This window comes from Labeo rohita, chromosome 18, assembly GCF_022985175.1.
Source record: "Labeo rohita strain BAU-BD-2019 chromosome 18, IGBB_LRoh.1.0, whole genome shotgun sequence".
NCBI lineage: Eukaryota > Metazoa > Chordata > Actinopteri > Cypriniformes > Cyprinidae > Labeo > Labeo rohita.
In genome coordinates, this window is record NC_066886.1 from 8,852,455 (window position 1) to 8,879,188 (window position 26,734).

At 32.9% G+C, this 26,734-nt stretch overlaps 1 protein-coding gene across 1 annotated transcript in view; it reads left to right on the plus strand.

The window, feature by feature from the left end:
• Positions 1–26,734, plus strand: part of cdh13 (cadherin 13, H-cadherin (heart)) — a 394,548-nt gene that overhangs the window by 246,597 nt on the left and 121,217 nt on the right. The window contains exon 7 of the mRNA XM_051135516.1: positions 24,601–24,779. Coding sequence (XP_050991473.1) covers positions 24,601–24,779 — 179 coding nt within the window. The remainder of the gene's footprint in view (positions 1–24,600; positions 24,780–26,734) is intronic.

Sequence of the window (26,734 nt, forward strand, 5' to 3'; positions counted from 1 at the left end):
AAGCTAAGCTTCAGAGGCAATAACTGCAAGACTACTTCGTCTTAGACTCCCCAGGTCTCTTCGGAAAATACTCTAATCATACAAGACCAGCGGTTTAAAGTAGTAGTTCATCTAAAAAAAGAACATTTTGTAATCATTTGCTCAGCTGTGTGACTTTTTTTCTTTAGTGAAACCCAGCAGCATACAATCATAGAGTAGCTAAAGCTCCAAAAGGGCAAAATGTATCAAATTAAATAATTAAAGGAACAGTGCACCCAAAAATGAAAATTACCCCATGATTTATTCACCCTCAAGCTATCATAAATGTACATTACTTTGTTCTTTCAGACAAATACAATTAGAGTTATATTAAAAAATGTCCTGGCTCTTCCAAGATTTATGATGGCAGTGAATGGGTGTTGAGATTTTGAAGTCCAATAAAGGGTGTCCATCCATCCTAAAAAGTGCTCAACACAGCTCCGGGGGGTTAATAAAGGCATCTGAAGTGAATCGTTGAATTGAAATCGTCGTTTTGTACTTCTAAATTGTGACTGGTGGTTTGTTTTGCTCTCTCCACTGCGCTTTTGTGTTCCCTATGGGTCATTCTATAATTAGGGATACATTTAGAATTTAAAAATGTAAAGAAAAAAGTTTTCCTTTTTCCCAAAAACCCAAAAATGGCACATAACTGCTTTGAAACAATTTGTATTGTATAAAGTGCTACATAAATAAAGGTGATCTTTAGGAAATACCATCTATGTTTGCTACTGTCCACCATGTTATCTTTACTGGGTAACACAGTTGACAGGTAACTTAGCTGACATTTTTGGTGTTTTGGGCCTATACTCAACATAGGAGCCTAGAACTACTGAGCATAAGGTATGTTTAGAAATGTATTTTCATAAACAAAACATAAGTTTTAGTTATTGTCTTATTAAAATTTGCAGCAATAATACTTGTGTAACACTGTTGACAGTCAATTAATCCACTCTTGACACAGGTTTGCTAGTTTAACCAATATTAGGGGAAAGAGAGAGAACATAATAATGTTTCATCCATGTACTTCTAGAAGAAATATCATCATACTGTGCAAATTATGTGAGAATTGGACAAACCATTCCTTTTTGAGGTGGGGTTTTCTAGTGGGTAACTTAGTTGACAATGTTTTTTATGGACACAAGTAATACAAATTATATCACAATAAACACTTATTATTTTTGAAGCGCACACCCAAATGTTTGATAGCCTAATCTGACTGAAGGCAAAACTATGAAATTAATATATATCTGAGGTAATTTTCAGAGTAGAATGAGCAACTTTACAAAAATGGACAGCTGAATACCAAGGTTATATGTAATATAAACAAAAGATAAGGCTTTTTCAACATATAATAGAGTGAGTAGGAAAAATATAATTGCGTACTAGAAAGTTAGGCGTCTGGGCTTTATGTTGATGAAAATATATTAAAAATATGCTTCACGGGTATGAGATGTAACCACAATTATACAATGACCCCTACATAATGCACCTTAAACATAGTATATCACTGAAACTTTGGCATAATAAAGCTACATTTTAATTTGTACTGTGGTCAGAGGTAAACTGAGCAATTGACTGTATTTATTTGCAATAAAATGATGTAAATAAAAGTAAACAATGTGCATAACCTCAGTTTACCCCATAGTGTTTTATTAAAAAATTGCGTTGATTGACGGCAAAGTTTTTGTATGTTGTTGTCTAACTTTCCTGTTCGCGCTGCAAAATTGAACATGCATTTCACTTCATCCCACTCCTTCATGTTAATGAGTTTCTCCCCCTTTTTTCTCATAAAAGAAACGTCTCCCATAATTTCTAGCTTGCAGGTAGAATGCAATCTTAAATGTAAGTTGGACCACACTTGTTGTGAGATATGAGGATCTTAGTGCTCTCTGGGCGTCGGATCTCTGAGGAACCATATTGGCTTCTCAATTGCTGACCCGAGGCACTAGTCGCCTGGTGTACGCTTAGAGGATGCGATTGAGATAAACACAACACATGCAAAACCACTTTCTGCTGGTTTTGCATGTGTAACACCCTTAATCAAATTCCTCCTCCCAATTTTTTTCCTTCTTCCTTTTTTTTTTTTTTTTTTTTTTTTTTTTTTGCGTATCTCATTTAGCACCACCTGCCTTAAACTCTGTTCATCAACACCTTGCTTTTTCTCTTTTCTTTCTCAAGAGTCTGTTTTTTCCTTGACATTCATCTGTTTCCCTCCTTTCATACCTGGTTTCCTCATTTTCTGGTTTCATCTCTTTCCTCATATCTTTGGTGTATTGATTGCTTTGAATATGTTTTTAACAAACACAAGCTAATAGGTTTTCTGTTTCATTTGCAGTCTTGTGAAATAGATGGACCGTTGCCTATAATTAATAGTCGTGTCTGCTGAAAGGACCCACTTCTTTTGAATTGATTCAGACCTGGGAAGAAAAGCATTGTGTGTTTCTCTTATTGATGAAAATGCATTGCATACAGCTCATGTTCGCTTAAATAAAAAGCCATTTTAAATGCCAAAATGTTGCATAAGTTTGCCCCCAAGAAATCCATTCAGCTAAACCTGTTTGTATCTCTTGCTTTAGATTTGAGTGGCATTTTCCTGAATGCAAACATTTGGCACTTGAAATGTCAAATTCAGGGCTCTTTTGTATTGTTTTCTGCTGTCCTTTTGGCTGGCTGCCACCCATCGAAGCAGAAAGTACTGCAGGGATGTCAGATCCGTATGAGTCGCCTTAATGATGTTTAGCTCGCTAGCAGATGTTGCGTTGAAAGGCCCGTCAGTTTTGCACCATCAGCTACTGTCTCTTCGTATAGCTTGAGCCGAGCAGAGATGCTGAACACTCACACATGCACATATGACACATGTCTTCCTGTCTCTGCTGCCACTCGAATTGGTCTGGTCACATGACTTCACAGCTTTTTGTTCCATCTTCTTTTTAACTGATAGTGTTGTGTGTATGTGTGTGTATAGTTATAGTTAAACTATAGATATGTGACCCTGGGCCACAAAACCAGTCATAAGTAGCATGGGTATATTTGTAGCAATAGCAATACATTGCGTGGGTCGAAATGATCGATTTTTCTTTTATGCTAAAAATCATTAGGATATTAAGTAAAGATCATGTTCCATAATGATATTTTGTAAATTTCCTACCATAAATATATTAAAACTTAATTTTAGATTAGTACTATGCTTTGCTAAGAACTTCATTTGGACAACTTTAAAAGCGATTTTCTCAATATTTAGATTTTTTGCACCCTCAGATTCCAGATTTTGTATCTTAGCCATATTGTCATATCCTAACACACCATACATCATTGGAAAGCTTATTTATTCAGCTTTCAGATTATGTATAAATCTCAATTTCAAAAAACTGACCCTTATGACTGGTTTTGTGGTCCAGGGTCACATACAGGTCATTCTATAATTGTGGGTACATCTCAAGTCTGTGAAGTATATGTTTAATATATTTTCATCAATAGAAAGCCCTGATGCTTAATTTTCTAGTACACAATTATATTTTCCCCAATCACACTACTATATGTTGAAAAAGCCATATCTTTTGTTCAAAAATGATGTTCATATCATGATATTCAGCTGTCTGATTTTGTAAAGTTGCTCATTCTACTCCATTTAAGCATGAAAATTACCACAAATATAAATTAATTTCATAGTTTTGCCTTCAGTTAGATTAGGTTATCAAGACATTTGTTTATTGTGATATAACTTGTTTTATTTGTGTCTGAAAAACCATTGTTAACTAAGTTACCCACTAGAAAAACCTCCTCAAAAGGAATGGTTTGTCTCATTCTCGCATAATTTGGACAGTTTGATGATATTTCCTCTAGAAGCACATGGATGAAACACTAGAAGTTATGTTCTCTCTCTTTCCCCTAATATTATTTAAACTAGCAAACCTGTGTCAAGGGTGGATTAATTGACTATCAAAAGTGTTACACAAGTATTATTTTAATAAGACAATTTAACTAAAACTTATGTTTTGTTTATGACAATATATTTCTAAACATACCATATGCGCAGTAGTTCTAGGTTTTCATGTGGAGTATAGGCCCAAAACACTAAAAATGTCAACTAAGTTACCTGTCAACTGTGTTACCCAGTAAAGATAACATGGTGGACAGTAGCAAACATAGATGGTATTTCCTACAGATCACCTTGATTTATGTAGCACTTTATACAATATAGATTGTTTCAAAGCAGTTATGTGCCATTTTTGGGTTTTGGGGAAAAAGGAAAACTTTTTTCATCACATTGTTAAATTCTTAATGTACCCCTAATTATAGAATGACCCATATAGTTGCACATATACATTGCAAGTTTCCTGCTGAAATGAACATTTTAATTCCTTTTTACACACATTATGATTACAGGGCAGAATATCAATTAATAAAGACTCAATTTTTCATGGTTCCTCACATAGTACTATGTTATGATGTTCAAATGGCTTTTCTGGTGTAGTAAACTTGCTTGGTGGCTCACCCGGTACAGCATTGCACTTGCAGTCTCGTGAAACAGATTTTGTCAAAAGAGTATTAGGACAAGGTAAAATAGCATGGTTGCTTCAGCAAAGGTATTATTGTCCACTTGTGCTTCAGCCTATTGTGTGTTGTTGGAGATGTTATCAAACGCCTGTGCTCAGGGTGTTATCAGGTAAAGTGTAGCTCATCACATGGCTTTGGTGATGGAACCATGTCAAATTCTAGCATGAATCTTCCTCAACAAGGGAACATGGCACTTCAAAGCAGGTTGTCATGTTAGATCTCCAATTCCCATTCCTAAATCATGGCCTGGCTGGTGCCTATGTATTTATTGACCATTCCCGTGTGGAGACTGTGTACATCCTTCACTGAATTTTAATGCTTGGCATGTCAGTGCATGTTATGGAAAATCATTGTAAAGGTGGCGCAGAGTTGTCAGTGTTGATAGACAGGCAGAGAGCAGAGATGTGTGATAGACATTGGCAAAAAGATTTTATTACAGTTAAAGTCTGTTATTATCTTTTCTCCTCTGCTAGAGTGATAAATAATCTTCTTGTAGACAAAGAAGCACATGGTTTTTGAAACATAAAAGAGTGCTTTTAGAATTTCAAAGTGATTTTTGTTTCTATTAACTGATTGAAATCACTATATAGACTTTAAACCGCAGAGGACAAGCAGCGGTTTGTGATTTAATCTGTCTGCTGATACAGACCAGAATGATTAATTAGTCTTTGAGACTAAAGAAAAAATCCGCCGCATCCCATAGTAGATTAATGGACTTGTTGCAGAGCAAGAAGACTACTTAGTTTACTTTTTTCATTAAGTGTATCATAGATCGTGAACAGATTTAATTAATTAAGAAAGTTTTTTTCTCACACTACTGTCACAGTCATTGTTTTTACTTTGCGGTAGTTCATTATTTTAAAAACACCCTCTGTGCTCTTTTTAAGCTGCAGATTTGTTGTGTGTGTGTGTGTATACACTTCCACTCAAAAGTTTGGGATCAGTAAGATTTTCAATGGTTTTTAAAGACGTTTCTTATGCTCATCGAGGCTGTGTTCATTTGATTAAAAAAAAAAAAAAAAAAGTAGTATTGTGAAATATTATTATGATGTAAAACAGTGTTTTTCTATATTAATATACATTAAAATTTAATTTATATCTGTAATTATAATAATTTCAGAATCATTACTCCAGTCTTCTGTGTCACATGATTCTTTAAAAATCATTCTAATATGCTCTTTTTGGAACCTGTGATACTTTTTTCTGAATTCTTTGATCAATAAAGTGTTAAAAAGAGCAGCATTTATTTAAATAATAAAGGTTTTCTAACAATATACACTACTGTTCGAAAGTTTGGTCATATTCACCAAGGATGTGCTAAATTAATAAATTGTTAGAAAAAGATTTAGATTTTGAATAAATGCTGTTCTTTTTAACTTGTTATTCATCAATGAATCCTGAAAAAAAAAAAAAAGTTTTTGGCAGCACAGCTGTTTCCAGCATAAATGTAATGTAATAAATGTAATAAATGTAATAATAAATCAGCATATTAGAATGGTTTCTGAAGGATCATGTGACATTTAAGACTGGAGTTATGGCTGCTGAAAATTCAGCTTTGCATCACAGGAATAAATTATATTTTAAAGTATATTAAAATAAAAACCGTCATTTTATTTTGCAATTAAATTTTGCAATATTACTATTTTTTCTGTATTTTTGATCAAATAAGTGCAGCCTTGATGAGCATAAGAGACTTCTTAAAAAAAAAAAACATTGCAAAACATTACAAGTCTTACTGATCCCAAACTTTTGAGCGGCAATATATACACTACTTTTTAAAAAGTTTCTGGATTTTTTAATATTTCTGAAAGAATTCTCTTGTGCTGGCCAAGGCAGTTAATTTGATCAGAAATACAGGAGAACAGCAATATTGTGATATATTATAACTATATATATATAAAGTTAGAATATCTCAAAATATTACTGTTACAATATTAAAAATAAAGAAAAGCAATATTGTGAAATATTATAACTAATATATATATATATATATATATATATATGTGTGTGTGTGTGTATTTTTTTTTTTTTTTTTATGTAATTTATTCCTGTATTGACAAACTGAATTTTCAGCAGCCATAACTCTTATATATTATATAATATATTAAATTGGTGCTCAGGAAACATTTTGTATTTTTAACTTTTTTTTTTTACATTTTGAAAACAGTTGTGAAAACCATGATACTGTTTTCAAGAATTTTTTTTTTTTTTTTGATGAATAATAGCAATAAATGTCTTTACTGTCAATTTTGATCTGTTTAACCTGTCATTAATGAATGAAATTCATTTAATTAAAAAAATCTTACTGACCAACTTTTGAAGAGTGCAAAGTATGAAGTTAAGTGACATAAAATAAGGTTTGTGCTTTCTTGCACAGAAGTCTCATTTATGTTGCAGTTTCCTCAGTTTTAACTTGCTAAAGGAGGTCCATGTGTTGTCTGAAGGTTAAACTACATCATAGCAAATTTACCTTTCTACAGAATAAGTTTTAGGTTCAGGTGAAACCGTTTTCTAGCCAATCCTCCGAGCAATCCTACGTGTGCTGAGACATCACCTTAAACCTCACTGGGCCGCCTGAGGTTCATGCAGACAGCTCCATGAGCCCTGGGACCTGAACTTCATCTGAGCTCTTTAAGCCACACAGACAGCGAATTTTACCGAACAGGCCCCAGAGGAGACAGTTCATCGCTGGGGTCTCAACCGACAGGAAGTAACCGAGGCGGACGGGTTCTGACCCTGATCTGTCAGGCTTTCTGTAAACATTTTTGGAGGTTGAAACATCGGGTAAAGATGTGGGATTTCAGTTACTTTGTTCTGTCTTGTTTTACATGCCTTTAGTGCAAGGATCTTGGGTTTGAAAGCAATTCAGTGTTGACAGGCCCAGTAATTCTCTGCGGTTCTGTCCTAAAGCGGCAAGGTTCTAAAAGCCTCTGACATGTAAATGACCATGGTCTCATAAATCTATGAAGTGTTCCCGTCCAGAAAGCAAGATTTTTTTTTTCTTTTAGTTTTGTCAAAGCTCGTTTTATCCAAAGACTCCGTCTTTAAAGTTTTGACAGCCGTGATGTTGACAGAGATTATTATTTATTTTCCCTTTGAGTTTCTTTGAACGCTGTGGGGAAAGACTTTGACTTTTAAGTTCACAAAGGGAAACGGAGAGCAATTTTTGTTCTGTAAAAAAGAGAAAATAATATCCCCAGGCACTTTTCGGCCAGGGGCACAGCGGATTCTGTGAAAGAATAATTTCAGCTGTGTCTTCGCATGCTGTGGTCCATTTGCTGTAGTCTCCGGTCTGCGTTCAATGAGTTCCCCACGTGTTAGCGTGCATGCTGCTGTGTTACCTCTCGGCTGATTGCGTGTGTGTTTGTCAGAAAGGTGTCATAAGGCTGCTGCCTGCTGTCAGGTTGTACAAGACAGTGTGTGACCACACACAACTGATGAGGTGTCAGAGACCATCCACCATTACAGCTGCTGGTGGGAACGGTGGGTCAGTAGAAAGAAGGAAGCAAGAAAATCATCCTTAAAGGCATAGTTCACCCGAAAACTTCAATTCTGTCATCATTAACTCACCCTCATGTCGTTTCAAAATGTATTTCATTCTTCTGCTGAACACCAATGAAGATATATATATATATAGCCATTTTTAGCCATTATTAAAAATAATATAATATAAAAAAATATAATATAATATAATAAAGGACTTTTAACAATGGATGATCTTCAGCAAAATAATTGATATATTATATTTATTATATAAATCAATCATCAGACATGGTTGATTTATATTTTTAGACCTGGGTAAGTACATTTACTTAGATATAAATAGAGAAACATAATTATGCCTGACATGTGGAACATTTACTTTGAAATGGAAAGTAAAAAAAACATTATTTTCTCAAGTACATTATTTTGTTTCATACTATTTTATTAATTTAATACTATTTTATAGTAGTGTTTCATGTCATAAGGTATGAAATATTAAATTGCATTCTATTTTTAATCAATCATTCAATAAATGAATGAATAAATAAATAAAATATTAGCCATTACCAAAAATAAAATAAAATGAAATAATAAAGAGCTTTTAACAATGGATGCTCTTGAGCAAAATAATTTAATAACATGCTTGATTTATATTTTTAGACCTGGATAAGTACATTTATTAGATATTAATGAAGCAATAAATAGTTTTTACCTGACATGTGGAACATTTACTTTGAAATGGAAAGAAAAACAATCACATTTCGTACATTATTCTAACATTATTTCTTCTATATCCTCTCAGTCACTTGCAGATAAAAATGATGGTGACTTTCTAAATATATAGTCACCTGACAAAAAATGATGTACTATTTGCTAGACTAATCAACTGAAAATGAAAATTCTGTCATTATTTACTCAACGTCATGTTGTTTAAAATCTGTATGACTTATTTTTTTTCAGTGGAACGTAAAAAAAAGATATTTTGAAGGATGTAGATAGTACCGTTTCCCTTGAATTCCACTGTATAAAAAAAAGTAGTAGTCATACAGAAACAACATGAGGTTGAGTAAATAATGACAGAATTTTATTTTCGATGGATTAGTCTAGCAAATAGTACATCATTTTTTGTCAGGTGACCATATATTTAGAAAGTCTCCATCATATTCGTCTGCCTGTGACTGAGAGAAGATGTAGAAGAAATAATGTTAGAATAATGTAAGAAATGTGATTGTTTTTCTTTTCATTTTAAAGTAAATATTCCACATGTCAGGTAAAAATGATTTATTGCTTCATAAATGTACTTATCCAGGTCTAAAAATATAATTCAAGCATATTTGAGGTTTAATTTATATAATAATTATTTTGCTCATGGTCATCCAATGTTAAAATATTTTATTTTATTTTATTTTATTTTATTTTATTTTTGGTAATGGCTTATCTTTAATTTTTTACTTAATTAATTTTATTTATTTATTTATTGATAATAGAATGCAATTTAATATTTCATACTTTATGATATGAAATACTATTATGAAATAAATAAAATATTATGAAAAAAATTATGTACTTGAGAAATAATGTGATTTTTTTTCTTTCTATTTCAAAGTAAATGCTCCACATGTCAGGTAAAATTATTCATTGCTTTATTTATATCTAAGTAAATGCACTTATCCAGGTCTAAACATAGAAATCAACCATGTTTGATGTTTGATTTATACAATAGTCAGTTATTTTGCTCAGGATCATCCATTGTTAAAAGCTCTTATTTTGTTTTGTTTTATTTTATTTTATTTTATTTTATTTTATTTTATTTTATTTTATTTTATTTTATTTTATTTTACTTTTGGTAATGCTAATCTTTAACTTACTTACTTATTTATTGATTGATAATAGAATACAATTTAATATTTCATATTTTATTTCATGAAATACTTTTATGAAATAGTATGCAATAAATAAAATAGTATGGAAAAAAATAAATAAATGAAATAAAAAAGTTCCATTTAATCCCATTTAAATATTCTGCATTTTAAAATTAATTTTATTATAAAAAATGTACAAACAATAATTTTATATTAAGTCAGACAAACATTTACGTTTGCATTGCAACAAGACTTAATGACTGAGCGAAATGTCATTTCAGTCGAGCTTGATGTCTCCTTAAACATTAATTCTGCCCCGCTGAGGACTGCCGTTCTACGTTCTGGTTTGATGAGTGCAGTCATATAAGACACACATTATGCTTTAGCTGCAGCGATGTGCGCTTTAAACTGTACATATGCTGCGCTCTGCCAGGATCCAAACGGGTTCCTGCTGCTTTACGGATACACTGTGAAACAGTTAGCTAATGCAGCAAGCCCCCACAGAGGTGTTAATTAGATTTTTTTCATCCGAACATGACTGCAAACATACTCTTGCACTCCCCCTCAGATATACAAGCACAGACACAAACAAATTTGTTATCTAATTGAACACAATTTCATTTGATGATATTCATTCCAATCCATTTCCATTGCGTATACACGTACTCGTCCACCCCGTTGGCCTTGTTTGCATTACTGGAACATGTTACGTAGGGGTACTTAATAGAAAATTAATACACAATGTGTCACTAATAGGAAGGGATGACTTTCTGCACTCTAATCAGCTTCCATTGTTGTTTCTGTGAATGCTGTCCTTTACCTCAACTAGTCAGTCCAATGAGTAACAGTCATTTTTTATTTTTTTTTTTTTTCCAATAGTGTAAAAGTGCATCTGTTTTCAAAATTGTGAAGAAGTCCCTCAACAAACACCATATTTGAGTCATTGTTGGATCAGTATGTAACGCAAGTTAGTGTCTAGGCAATGATAGGTTATTTGCACTACTTGTTTGAACAGTTTGTTCAGAGAGTTTGTTCAGTTCAAATAGAAATGACTGATGGATTCAGTTCTGTATAAAAGTCTCTATCTGGCATTTTTAAGGTGAAATATATAGCTAAATGCTGCTGTTTGTCACTGTTTGCAGCTCATTTATATATGTTGTGGTCCTTGAATTTGATTGATTGACAGCCTCTTACAGCAGTGCGATATTCTAGTGATAACAGAACTCTGTTTGTGCTATTTCTCACAGCAAATGTCATGACGGGCACCCAAATCCACTATAATCATACAAATAATATTGTTTTTGTGTAATGGAATGTAATTTTAAGAGTTTTTAGGCGAGAACATCCTTGTTCTGACTTCAAACATGAGGTTTGTTAATAAAGATAATGACTATTTGAATATTTGCTTCAATGTTTTTGGAGATGTGAGCTCCAGGGCATCAGCGGCCGACCGTTTAGCACTCATGAACCTGCCGAGAGAAGCCTTACCTCGGCCAGATCTTCTGGATTTTGCCGCTGGCTCTGATTTCTCTGTAATCTTAAATGTGAGATATAATTTTTGGTAAATCTAACAGGCAATCGTTGGTCTCATTATTCTATTATTTGTTCCAGAGCAAATAGTTTTGGCTAAAGCCAAAATCTCATAACAGTTTATTAATAAAGTTTTGTAGTACTATGAAATATTACGATTTAAAAGAAAATTTTAATTTTCAGCAGCAGTTGCTCCAGTCGTCATTGTCACATGATTCTTCAGAAAATATTCTGATGCTGATTTGCTGCTCAAGACATGTTTCTTATTAGCAATGTTGAAAAAAATTGTTCTGATTGATTTTTTTGTGGAAAAAGTGATACACTACAGTTCAAATGTTTGGCATAAGTAAGATGGCTGCAGAAAATTGTAAAAAAAAAAAAAAAAAATAATAATAATAAAATAAAAAAAAAATAAATAAAATAAAAAAAAAAAAAAATAAGAGTAAAAAGTACTATTATACTTTATATAAATACTGTTCTTTTTAACTTTTTATTTATTGAAGAGTCGTAAAATTAAATTAAATTAAATTACATAAAAAATTAAGCAGCACAATACTGATAATAAATTAGAATAGAATGACTTTTAAAAGGTCATTTCACTGAAGACTGGAGTAAAGGCTAATAATAATTCAGATTTGAATCACTAGAATAGATTATATTTTAAAGTATATTAAAATAAAAAAAAAAATCATTTTAAATTGCAATAATATTTCACTTTTTTTTTGTGGGGTGTTTTTATGCCTTTATTTAGATAGGATGGTGTAGTTGGATAGGAAACGAAGTGGGAAAGAGAGAAAGGGATGGCATCAGGAAAGGTCCACGAGCTAGGATTTGAACTCGGGACGCCCGCAGCACAACAGCACTATATTTTTGTGGAAAAAGTGATACACTACAGTTCAAATGTTTGGCATAAGTAACATGGCTGCAGAAAATTGACTAAAATTATTTTAAACTGTATTTACTGTATTTGACCATATAAAGGCAGCCTTGGTGAGCATAAGAGACTTCTTTCAAATATATATATATATATATATATCTCATCCTCATATATATATATATCTTATCCTCATATATATATATATATATATATATATATTGGTTGTGTAGTTACTCTATGACTATAGTTGAATTGCTTTAAAGTGATAGTTCCCCCAAAATGAAAATTTTGTCATTAATTACTCACCCTCATGTCGTTCCAAACTTGTAACACCTTTGTTTGTCTTTGGAACACAAATTAATATATTTTAGATGAAGGTTTTATGGGTTTGGCACAACATGAGGGTGTATAATCAATGGCAAAATTTTCCTTTTTGGGTGAACTATCCCTTTAAATAATGTGTAGCTTTTCAAATAGCTTTTGAAGTAGCTTCCAGAACACTGTTTAATCAACACTTTGTGTTTTTAGGTACATGTGACTTTGCACTGGAAACTGTTAGAATGAGTGAACAGCATGTGTAAGTGATAGGAATAGTGATGCAGGTAGAATTTAGTTTGTCTGCTGTAGGTTGTGAAGGTGAAGATGTGAAGAGAACAGTGCTGTGTCATTCTTCATTCAGTCATTACATAACATTTCCAACTAAAATTAAATGATTTACCTCCGCAAACACACGCGGTTGTCACTCCCAAAACTTAGCGGCGTGTTTGTGGCTATTATTATGCTACATAAAAGACATACTTTAAATAAAAAGTCGCACGCAGTGTAAAGACAATTTCCACTTGCTTTCATTTCTTGCTTTTCCAGACACCCTAGCATTGGTTTCTCTTTCTGTCATTTGCTTTCTCATCCTCTCTCACTCGTCTCACACACAGACACAGACCGTGTTAATAAGTGCTACCTCTTGCTCTCTTCTTTCATATCAGTAATGGAGAAGCTGGTGACAGGGATGAGATGAGAGAATGATGTGTGGCTTTATGCTGTAGCACTTTCCACTGCAGGCCTGCGATCAAACCGGACACACAGATTACGTTTCTGTGTTTACTTGCCCATGTGCACTGTGGGATTTTATGTGAGGTACCAGAGCTCCGAGGCTTAATGAAACATAAAAAGTATAGAAGTGCAAGTTTAGAATTTGTTTTTCAGACATTTTTCTTAGTTTTGGAAGTCTATTTGGTATCGTTGAGTCACCACTTGACGTCCAATGTACAATCACAGGTGTTATTTTACAATAAAAGGTTGCATAGCGGGGCATTATAGCACTGAATCTTTCATTTTAAGCCTCCATTTTTACCTCTTGAACAGTTTCTGTTCAACTAAGTTAGCTTTTTCTAGGTTAAACGTGTAGAAGCCACAATGGATGGTGCAGATCTCGCAATAGAATGGTAAAAGTGATTTTTGGAAACAATTACGGCTTGATAAGCGCTTATTGTATGCATTTACTCATTTACATACAATACCAAAACACTGAAAGTGCAGGTAGTCCATTATTAGCCTTTTACTGGCGCCCTGATGTTCACCTTTTATGTAAATCGCTCATAATGTTCTCAAAAAGTGGAAGTTTTACACACTTTGGTTTCCCTTTGGGATCTGACAAATGGTGCTTTAGATTGAATCAATTATAATTAAATGGCTGAGTGTTCTCTACTTATAGAAACAGTTCACCGAAAATTCTCTCATTATTTCCTCACTGTCATGTCGTTCCTGCATGCTGTATGACAGAGGAGTTTTTTTTAAAGAATCTTCACACACCTTATTTAAATACATTAACAAAAAGCACAATAAAAGTACCATAAAAGTAGTCTATGTGGCTTGTGTGCCGTACAAGTCTTCTGAAACCATGCGGTGCTTTGTGTGATGAAACTTAAGTTGTCGTTCATGGATAATTTTGCCCTCTAGGGAGCTATTAGCTCAAGAAATGGAACACTGAGTCAGTGAATTGAACTCAGAAACGTACTTTGGTAACGAATCTGTCTTTTTAAACAAATCATTTCAAGTTCATCCTGTTTGCTAATTGGACTGATTAGTTCAGGAATGATCCAGTTCCAATACCGTTTCTCACACAAAGATATTGCATGGCTCCAGAAGAGTACTTTACTGACTTTTTTTTTGGCATAGGTATAAAATGTAGTCAGAAATTATACTTAAGTAAAAGTATGGATATTGAGTGGACCAATTTAGTCTATTTAAAGTCAAAGTATCTGGTGAGAAATATACTTGAGGGAAAAAAATAATTATTAAAAAAGTAACCTAGCAAAAATAAAAACAGGAGAAGAAGTTCTTGTTTCATCATATTGAATCATCTTCTCAATGCAAAGTGAAATAAATTGCATTTTTTTTTTTTTTGTCAGACAGACTACAAAGGTTTGGGGGAAAACAAAACAAAACACACACAAAAAAAATCTATCTACTGCATAACATCAATTAAAATGCAGCACAGAGTAACAAAAAAAAAAAAAAACAGCCCTTTAAGGGATTCTTCATCTATTACAGCCTTATGCCTCATGCCTCATGTATATGACATTCGTCTCAATTTGGAAAAATAAATCTTTTGAAACCAGAAATTTCCCTGAAGAAAGTTATAACTAAAGCTGAAATGTGTGTTCTTGCAAACAAATATCATCATTGGTTCTTGAACATCAAGCAAGCAAAAAAGTAAAATAAATAAAGAAATTAATTAATTAATTAATTAATAAAAAAAATAATAATAATAATAAATAATAATAAAATAAATAAAAAGTACTGTTCTACTTTATATAAATACTGTTCTTTTTAACTTTTTATTCATTTTAAATTGCAATAATATTTCACAATATTAAAATTTTTTCTGTGTTTTTTTAACTACTAAATTCAGTGAATGAAACGCATGTTCTTGATGCACAAAAACAAGCATCATCATTGGTTCTTGCTTGTCAAGCGAGCAAAAAATAGTGAATAAAAAAAGTGAAAATAAAAAAGTTTAAGGAGTACAAAGTACTCTTCTACTTTATATAAATACTGTTCTTTTTAACTTTTTATTCATCGAAGAGTCCTAAAATAAAAACTATCACAGATACAGATTACTGTTGTTGATCTACAGTAATAAATGCAGCGAATAACACTTGATGTTATCCGTGTTCTTGATGCACAAAAACAAAAATCATCATTGGTTCTTGCATGTCAAGCGAGCAAAAAATTGTGTATAAATAAAAAAGTTTAAATAAATAAATGAATAAAAAATTGTAAGGAGTACAAAGTACTATTCTACTTTATATAAATACTAAATATAGCAGCAAAACAGTTTACCATACTGATAATAAATAAGCATATTGGAATGATTTTTAAAGGATCATTACACTAAAGACTGGAAGAGAAAAACGTATTTTTAGTTCCATTACTTTTTTGAATGAAATGTGTGTTCTTGATGCACAGAAACAGATATCATTGTTGATTCGTATAATTTTCATCTCCTTGACCATGAGAATGAAGTGTTAAAGGGGTCATCGGATGCTAAGTTCACTTTTACATGTTGTTTAAACATTAATGTGTGTTGGCAGTGTATGTAGAAATCTACCCTATAATGATAAAAATCAATGCAGTGGTTTTTAATTAATCTGTAAAAATAATAACCCCTTTTTCAAATCGAGCCATTATCAAATGCCTGTCGTTGTGGCATCACACCCACAGAGACCTCTCCCACGATAGTTTATTGACATGAGCGTTTTACCTCAGATCAGCTGTAACAGTCCGTCCTCTTTGTAAGACAAGACAAGAATATCTCAGATTGAGCGCTTGAGGTGTTGTGTTGCTGGATATAATAATGAACATAGTGCTCATCATTTACTCCTGACATCTGAGCCGCTGAAGATGCAGTAGATTACGTTTGTTTGTGAAGGGAATGCACCTCCCGATCTACATATATCCGTCTATATTCGGGCGAATCATTCATGATCCAGCTTCACTTACAGCAGAAGTGTGTATAAGGGTTTTTTTATGAATCTTTGCGATTGCCTTTCCTAATAATGTGCTAGTTAGCAAGTTTAGCGGGTAAACGCAGCTAAAGTAAACAGGCTCGTCTCTCCATAGAGAGTAGAGATGGGCGGGACGAGCAGAGCTCATTTGCATTTAAAGCAGCCTCGACCAGAATGAGATGATTTTTGCAGAGCTGATTTTGTCAAGGTAAATAGGGTGTTGTTTTACACAACCATTGAGAATTTTTAACCAAACTATATTAAAGACTTTTCATTAAGACCCTAAAGAATCATATCAACTTGTGGAAAATGGGCATCTGATGACCTCGTTAACTTGGCTACTAGTTGAGCAGTAAATGTGTAACCTGCAAAATATCTATTAATTAATTTGGATGTACTGTTTCCCTTAGGTGCAACATTTTACAATCTTAGTGCGAACGTGTGAATGCGTAGTGTTGAGCCGTTTCTTGTACAGCACTGTTTCTGCTATGGGACTACATTTTGAGGGAATGAGCAAATTGCAGAACGCCCAGTGGATCAGGGGTTTTCATAAAAATGGTGCTTACTCGCCACGGTGTAATGAAACAACGGGCACGTCGAATAGCTGGGCTATGCCTGCGGACTTCTTTTAGACAGACTGCTGAATTTCACCTGAGTGCCTTTAACCAAGCGAGAATAGGCAAGCTGGGTCTTTCAGGGCAAGAAGGCTGCGAATATCACCGCAGTGCTCCATTCCACATTGTAGTACATTTATCTTTCTCCAGATGCGCTAGATGTATTGAATTACCTCCCAAAATGAAGGGTAATAGCGCTCTGCGCTTTTCTGTTGCTATGTAGCAGAGATAGGCTATAAAAAGCCACACTGTTTAGAATTTTGTGCTTTTTGAAGTCTCACGTGCCACAAAGTCCGTCCATCCGTTCTTGAACAAAAAAAGTAATTTGGTAGACTTCGGACAGAAGATTAGCCTCATTATTTGTAGACTTTAAACTTAGCCGAAGTCTAAAGATAGCGGCGTGATCCCTTGTCCAGTAGCTTCATTGTGTGTTTTCCCCGCGGACCTCTCGCCCTTCCTTTTTCTCGCTCTCATCCCGGTATCTAGTCCGATCACTCACTCACACACACCTGCTCCATCATTATTTCATCCTGTCTCAATCTTTCCCCCGTTCTTTCCTATTATAAAGCCCATCACACAGTGCGCTGGCTTCCCCGGTGTGAATGAGATCCTGAAGTCATATTGATTTCCCTGGATGTCTGTAATAGAGGATGTGCCACGTGTGACACCGGGTCTTGTGTTAGTGTACTGTAGCCCTAACTTTCTTTTTTAACTCTCTTTGTACAGTGTACTGTATAACTGAGAACAGAGAGGGAGACTAAATATGAATCGTGCCTGCTGAGGTGTTTATTTGCACACGCTGTTTGCATTGTTTTAGCACCTAAAGGAATTATGTAACTGTTAACAATGCAAATGTTCCCGCAAATTTAACACTGAATGCGATTTGCGGTATATGTGCTAGGTTGTCAGAGATCTGGCATTCTATGATGGGATGGTGCTGCTCCACCACTGGGATTTAAACACCTGCACTGGGGCTTGGAAAAAAAGGCAAAAGTGTGCTATATGTGGAAATCGAAACATTGTTTTATTATTAACCTTAAATACAATTGCGTTACTACTTTTTAGTTTAGTTTAGTTTGTCTTTTAACTTTTTATTAATCAAAGAATCCTAAAATAAAAAGTATCAGGTTCTAAAAATAATAAAATAAAATAAAATAAAATAAAATAAAATAAAATAAAATAAAATAATAAAAAATAATAATATTAAAATTAAGTATATGGAAGAAATAATATTTTATAATTTATTCCATATTTATTCCATACTTTGCTTCATTTACAATTATTTTATCATATTCTCATTTTTTTCGACATAAATTAACTTTATGATTTGGATTAAAACATTAATTTAAACTTTATTTAAAAGCCCTGTTTATACATTTCTAGTTGTACTTTAAAAATAGAAGAAAAAAATGTATAGAAATCTTACTTAATTGTTCTTATAATATTCTCTCTCTTTTTTTTTTACATAAATAAATTCATGATTTGGATTAGAAGCCCCATTTCAGCATATTAAGTGCCTGGTTAAACCAGATTTTATGTATTTATAAGATGTATAAGAAATAAGATAACACTAACAGTAACACTAAAGTGACACTCTTAGTGAGTTTGTCTGCAGTCTTTTGAGAGGGAACAGAAGAAACAGATTGAGAACGAAGGAAAGACGGCCTGATTTCTGTGCATTTTGGCCCGAACTGTCATTATCAGGATATAAATATGCCCTTTAATGGCATGACACATTTTGAGTTATTATTATGTAAAACCTCTCCTCCACAAAGGCTGAAGGGCCCAGCTTTTTTTAGCTAGCGCTTGATTTTAAGCAGCTGGGGCCATGTCGAAGTGGAAGGCACCCTGTGGAGAAGCCCACAGTTTTGGATGGTACACCACTGCCTTCGGTTTTGGAGTGGAGCTCTGTGATTGGCACCCACCGTGCTTCAGCTGTTGTCAGAAGGCAGAGATGCCCACTAAAATGCCTTGATCTTCCAAACACCACATTCTTCTGCTGTATCAGAGAGCAACAGAATGACAAGACGAGAACAGTGTGTGCAACAGATAAAGACAAAGCTGCAGGTATAGCCACAGAATGGCTGAATAAGAAAGGATAAAATTATGAAGTACTATATACTGTTAAAAAATTCATTCAGATAGAACGAATACTTCTTTTCAGGATTCTTTGATGAATAAATGTTAAAAAGAACAGCATTTATTCCAAAATGAAATGTTTTCTAATATATATATATATATATATATATACACATACATACATGTATTTTTTTCTGGTGGTATATTTAATCTTTTATTCATCAAATAATCCTACAATAAAAAGTGTAAAAGGTTAAATAATAATAATAATGATAATAATAATAAATAAATTAATTACTTATTTAAAAACAGTTTACAATACTGATAATATATTGGCATATTACAATAACTTTTGAAGGATAATGGACTGAAGACTACAATAAAGGCCAATGATAATTCAGTTCTGCATCACTGGAATGTATTTTATTTTAAAGTATATTAAAATAGAAAACTGTTATTTTAAATAGCAATAATATTAAAATAAATAATATTGCAATAATAATAAAAGTATTACTTTTTTTCTGTATTTTTGATCTAATAAATGTAGCCTATGTAATCCATGTGTTGCTGAATAAAAATAATAATTTCTTGAAAAACAAAAAAACAAAACAAAAAACTTTTGAACAGTAGTGTATATTGTTACAAAAGATTTCTATTTTATATAAATACTGTCCTTTTAACTTTTTATTAATCAAAAATCCTAAAATAAAAAGTATCAGTAAAATAAAATAAAATAAAATAATTAGCAGCACAACAGTTTACAATATAGAATGACTTAAAATGGCACTGAAGACAGAAAATTGCTATAATATTTCAAAATATTGCTGTTATTTCCTGTATTTTTGTATCAAATAAATGCAGCAATATATATATATATATATATATATATATATATAATGTGTGTGTGTCTTTTATATTTATGTATATTTTATATATATATATATATTTACATATATATGTATATTTGTTATATTCATATATTTTAAGTACATATATATGATATTATTAGCTATATTATGTTATCTGTCTATATATTTATCTATCTATCTATCTATATATATATATATATATATATATATATTTTTTTTTTTTTTTTTTTTTAATTATAAAAAAGTAAGAAAGTATTTTTAGTACATATAGAAAATATGTAGATTTTTTTAAGACAATAATATATGTATTTTTAATAGCATTTTTATATTTCTATAGTTCAAGTGGCAATGTCTGCGAAGCACATCTCCTACTTACCTGTTCGTACTGTGGTTGATTTCAGCATTCCAATGGATGTTTTCAGCCTTAGTTAATGCAGAGTTAGACACCGAGCCTGATATCAAATTAACCACTCAAGTCAGGCATTTTATGAGACATTATTCATTTCAATGTTCCGCCTCTTGTTCGGTGTGACAAGATGGTGGAATTAAAAGCGAGAAAGAAAGAGCCAGAAAGAAAAAGTCCTCACTCTGACTGATCCCATAGCCCCAATTAGATGAACAGAGTTGATAATACAGTAATGGAGACCCGCAGATTCAAGTCTAGCCATTTCAGGTCCTCCCATTAAACCTTCCAATGTAGTTAACATTGATTCCGGCTTGGCGCTGGGGAGAGTATGGACTTCATAAAGGAAGACAATAGCTCCTGAATTGGGCTCAGCTTTGACATAATTGCCTCATAATTGCGTAGCAGTGATTTGCATTCACTTTCTGGCCCTTCCCATCAGCCAATTAGATCCGCTTGTTGATTTATGTGTGTGCTGATGGGAGCTGATGGCTTTTGTCATGGTTCATATTGATGAGCGCTAAATACCTCAAGGCTTTTTTGATCTTTATGAGGGTGCAGGAGGAGAACAGGTTAATAGAGCTACGGGAAGCGGATTGAAAGGTGATTCAGAATCAAGGGGTTTTGTGGTGATTAGGTTGATTGTGCTATTCTTTTATAAATATTTGTTCAGCTGTAAAAATGTCTTGATTATGAATGTGTTCTATACATAAACAAAACAAGTTTTTCAACATTTCTGTTTTACTGACAATGAAATCAATTTGAACTCCAATGTCTTAGAAAAGGAATAGCGCTAAAGTTGTTTTCTTTCAGCTGAGATAGGGTGCACGGTGCTACGCTACTTCATTTTGACAGAATTTACAGTCATTGATTTAACTGAGCTCTAATGAAAAGACTTCATTTGGAAGTAAATGCATCTTTTGCCTGGTGTTTATGAATTTCTGAAGGTCAAATACAGGTACATGAAAAAACAGCTACGTCTCAGAGCCAATACTAAGAATTCTGAAAAATATTAAACATAGGCATAAGCATTGGCCCATTCTTAAAAGTCTTTTTATTTCACTTTTTTGTTCTCTGGAGCTGTATTGCATTTTCATTTATTGTAAAAGTTCATATACCTAATAAAATATATCCAATTAGTTGCGTCCATTAAGGACATAGTAATCGTAGTAAATACTGATATATCGTTCAGAGGTTTTGGGAAATAATTTATTTCTGAAAGAAGTCTCTTTCTCATCTGGGTGGCATTTTTGATAATTCCCAATTCGAACTTTTTTTGTGGAATTGTGATACAAACTAGCAATTCTGACTATTTTTCTCAGAACTCGCAATTGTGAGTTTTAAACTAAGAATTGCGAGATATAAACTCGCAATTCTGAGAAATGAATTTATTGTGAATTTATATCTCGCAACTGTGATTTTTGTTCTCAGAATTGCAAATTTATATCTCGCAATTCAGACTTTATAACACGGAAGTGCGAGTTTACATCTCACAATTCTGAGATAAAAAGTCAGAGCTGCGAGAAAACAGTCAGAATTTTAAGTTTTTACCTCACAGTTCTGAGAAAAAAGTTCAAATTGTGAGATATAAACTCACGATTGCAAGAAAAAAAGTCAGAATTGCGAAAAATAAACTTGCATTTGCGAGTTACAAAGTAAGAATTACGAAATATAAACTTGAAATTCTAAGAAATGAATTTATTGTGAATTTATATCTCGCAATTCTGCCTTTATAATGCGGAATTATGAGTTTTTATCTCACAATTTTGAGATTAAAAAAGTGTGGGCTGCGAGAAAACAGTCGGAATTGCAAGAAATAATCTCGCAATTGCAAGAAAAAGTCAGAATTACAAGTTTTTATCTCACAATTCTGATAAAAAAAAGAATAGCGAGATAAACTCACAACTGTGAGAAATAGAATTGCAAGATATAAACTCACAATTGCGAGAAAATGTCAGAATTACGAGTTTTTACCTCACAATTCTGAGAAAAAAAAAATCCGAATTGTGCGATATAAACTCACAATTGCGAGAAAAAAGTTAGAATTACAAGTTTTTGTCTCACAGTTCCGAGATATAAACTCACAGTTGCAAAAAATGGAGCCAGAATTGCCAGAATTGTGAAATATAAACTCGCAATTGCGAGAAAAAGTAGAATTGTGAGATATAAACTCAAAATTGCGAGAAAAATTCAGAATTGCTAGTTTTATCGCAATTCTGAGTAAAACAGTCGGAATTACGAGTTTTAATATCTAGCAATTCTGACTTCATTTCTCAGAATTGCACGTTTTTTCACAATTCTGACTTTATAACTCATAACTGCATGATGCAAATTGGCAATTGTGAGAAAAAAGTCAGAATTGCAAGTTTTTATCTCTCAGTTCTGAGAGAAAAAATTTGAATTGCAGGAAAAGTCAGAGTTGTGAAATATAAGCTCACAATTGCGAGGAAAATTCTGAATTGCTAGTTTTATCACAATTCTGAGTAAAACAGTCGGAATTACAAGTTTTTACCTCACGATTCTGAAAAAAAAATCAGAATTCCGAGATATAAACTCACAGTTGCAAAAAATTGAGTCAGAATTGCCAGAATTTTGAAAGATAAACTTACAATTGTGAGAAAAAGTCAGAATTGTGAGATATAAACTCACAATTGTGAGAAAAAGTCAGAATTGCTAGTTTTGTCACAATTCTGAGTTAAACAGTCGGAATTATGAGTTTTAATATCTCGCAATTCTGACTTCATTTCTCAGAATTGCAAGTTTTTTTTTCACAATTCTGACTTTAGAACTCATAATTGCAAGATGTAATTTGGCAATTGCAAGAAAGGTCAGAATTGTGAGATAAAAACTTGCGATTACCTTTTTTAATTTTTTATTTAGTGGCAGAAATTGGCTTCCATTCTCAAGAAATATTATTAGTCATTGTTGAATATTTCTGTGGAAACTATGATACTTTTTTTTCAGTTTTCTTTGATAAAAAGCTTTTAAAATAGAAATCATTCTGTAACATAAATGTCACAAATTCCTGTCGCTTTTGATTCATTTAATCCGTCCTTGTTAAATAAAGAATGACTGACCCCAAACTTTTGAACGGTAGTGTATTCAATTAGTGTGCTTATTTGCCATTTAATTATTCTTTTTCAAGCTTCTCAAAACAAATGACAAGAACAAAACCATCAGTTAACTAATCATATTTTCATACTTAATTTCAGTGCAAAGTTGCCCTTCGTAAACTGCAGTATGAGTGCTCTCATCTGGGTGCTTGTCTTTCTGTACGCGTATGAGAGCAAGAAAGTGCCTGCATGTGTCTGTGTGTGTGCGGTCATGCTGTGCGCACACTCGTATGTGTGTCAGTGTGTGTTTCTGCGAACACGGAGGTCGTATAACTTGGTGTAACTGAACAGTGAAGTGGAACCGCTCGCTCAGACTAGCGGTGTCACGAGAGAGCCCCGCTATGCGCTTCAGCATGTGTAATTAATCATTAGAGGTGTACTGCTTAACCGCCGCCTAATACCGTCTCTCTCCCCATGCCGATACTCACTTCTCCCTTAATTACTTATAATTGCCTTTTACTCATTTATTTAAGATGCTAATATTCCTATTTGAGGTTGTCTGCACATTTACCCCCTAGTTTTTTTTATTCGTCTTTTTGGTGCCTGCCGGATTTATGCCGCACGTCGCGAGCTCTCGTAAAGGCTGATCAGAGGTTAACGTCAGTGATAGAGGCCATTAACTTCAGGAGATAGATATGACTTACCCTCGTGTCACCGTCTGGTCACTGTGACTTTGAGAGGTTCTGGCTCCATTTGCGGCCCAATTTTGCGGCTGATCACATTCAGATGAGACAGAGGGAAAATGAAATAGATGAACGGCGTCGCTTGAACCGAGATATCAGGCTCTCTCCGGATACCGTCGAGCCGCTGTTCGTTCCAGAGGCCACGTCTGAGAGAAGAGGCGAGCTGATATGTCAAGGATTGACTAGGATTACAGTTCATCTGCCAAGAGCGGCATCCTTATTTTAGATGCAGTACAATGTAAAACTCTGGAGAATCTCGTAGAAGTAGACATTTGCTCTTTTGTATTTTCTGCCCTGAAGCCTCATTCGAAACGCGTCGTTTTCTCTTGCTTGGCTCGCCGGGTTCAATCGATTACAGTTCCGTTCGGCTGTGCGGTTTAATGAAAAATGGCAACACAAGTGGTGTCGGTGTACTGATAAAACCTTAAGGATATAGTTGGCACCAAGCCAAGAAGCATCCTGCCCAGTTGTCTCCATTCTAACTCTTTTTAACTGTTTTTGGCAGGCACTACGGTGATGACCATGACGGCTTACGACGCAGACGATCCCAACACGGACAACGCCGTACTGCGCTACATCATCGTGCGACAGCTGCCCGACAAACCTTCACCCAATATGTTCTACATCGACCCGGAAAGAGGCGATATTGTCACCGTGATAGCACCATACCAGCTTGATAGAGAGGTACGTGCTTTCCTTGAGTCCCTCTTTTTTTTTTGTAGGGTGGACGTAAGCTGTATACAGTAGATGGAGTAAATGAAGACTGGCGAATCGTATGCTGTTTGTTATGTTTGATGGTGTTTTCAGTCACTGGTGTTCTGCAAATCTCTGGGCCTCTGCGTGTACCATGTGACAAGGCCCCACCCACAGATGATGTCATGGATATGATATACTCTGTGTACTCTGTGTGAGTACTTACTTTTGAATGTACTTAAGTATTAAAATTAGAAGTACTGGTCTATAGGCAGTATCATGCATTATTTAATTTAAATTAATTTTATTTTTTTTATTTATTTGGTAGTTTATTTTTATTTTAATATTTGTAAAAGTTTTGTGTTTTTGAATTAGTAACATTATTATTTACTACGACATTATTTATAAGAATATATTATTTTAAAATGTGTGAGTACCTACTTTTGAATGTAGTTTGAAATAGTAGTATTGAAATTAGAACTACTGGTCTACGGGCAGTGTCATTATTTTATTTTATTTTGTTTTATTTTATTTTATTTTATTATTTGGTAGTTTATTTTAATATTTGTTAACGTTTTTTAATGATGTTGTTCTATTTTATTTATTTATTTATTTATTTTTGTTATTTATTTCTTAATGTGTTTTTGAATTAGTAACATTATTATTTACTACAACATTATTTATAAGTATTTATTATTTATATATGTGTGAGTACATACTTTTGAATGTACTTAAGTATTTAAATTAGAAATACTGGTCTACGAGCAGTGTCATTCATTTTTTTATTTTATTTTATTTTATATTTGGTAGTTTTTTTATTTTAATAACTGTTAAAGTTTTTAATGCTATTGTTCTATTTTATTTTGTTTTATTTTTTACATATTTCTTAATGTGTTTTTGACTTAGTAACATTATTACTTATTACAATATTATTTATAAGTATATATTATTTATATATGTGTGAGTACTTACATTTGTACTAAATGTACTGAAGTACTGTAAATATTGAAAATAGAATTATTGGTCTACGGCCATGTCTATTTTATTTTATTTTATTTTATTTAGAAGTTTGTTTTTATTTTACTATTTGTTAAAGATTTTTTAATGCTGTTGTTTCATTTTATTTTATTTTTGTATTCATTTATGTGTTTTTGATTTACTAACATTATTATTTATTACTACATTATTTATAAGTGTATATTTTATATGTGAATACGTACTTTTGAATGCACTTAAGTATTAAAATTAGAAGTACTGGTTTTTATTTTATTTTATTTTATTTTATTTTATTTTAAGAATCATTTTGCTGACAGTTCAGCTTTACCATAATAGAAACAATTATACTTTAAAGTATATTAAAATAGAAAGCAGTTGTTTCAAATTGTAATAATACTTCATAATATTACAGTTTGTAAGGACCGCACCAACACGCTTTTGAATGATAGTGTAAATATAGCCTTTAAAAATGTAATACATAATATAAACATTTTATTGTTTGAATAGTATAGAAATTGTGAGTTTGTGATACCTAATGCACCAACTAATGTCTTTCGCTTATCTCTTTGTTTTTCCTATTCTGTTCTGAAACACAGTACTTTCTATTAATCTTTCAAGATATCTGGCATTTAGAAATGTATGTCTGATGGGCTACATCAACTTTACAGCATGTTAGCGGTGTTAGCACTGGATTTAAACCTCTCAGCAAATAATTGTATCTTAAACACACAAGAGGGAAGCTATTCCATCTTTCTGAAATATCTTTACACGGTGTGTCAATCAGCCCAAGTCTTATTTTGTGTCTGCAAATCAATTTTCCATATAATATGAATGGCGAATTGACAAAACGCAGCGCTGATATTTCAAAAACACCCATTTGGAGGTTTCAAAGACTGTCAGATCTCGTAACACAGCGGGCTGTTTTCTTAAAGCTTTGCGAGTCGAACCTC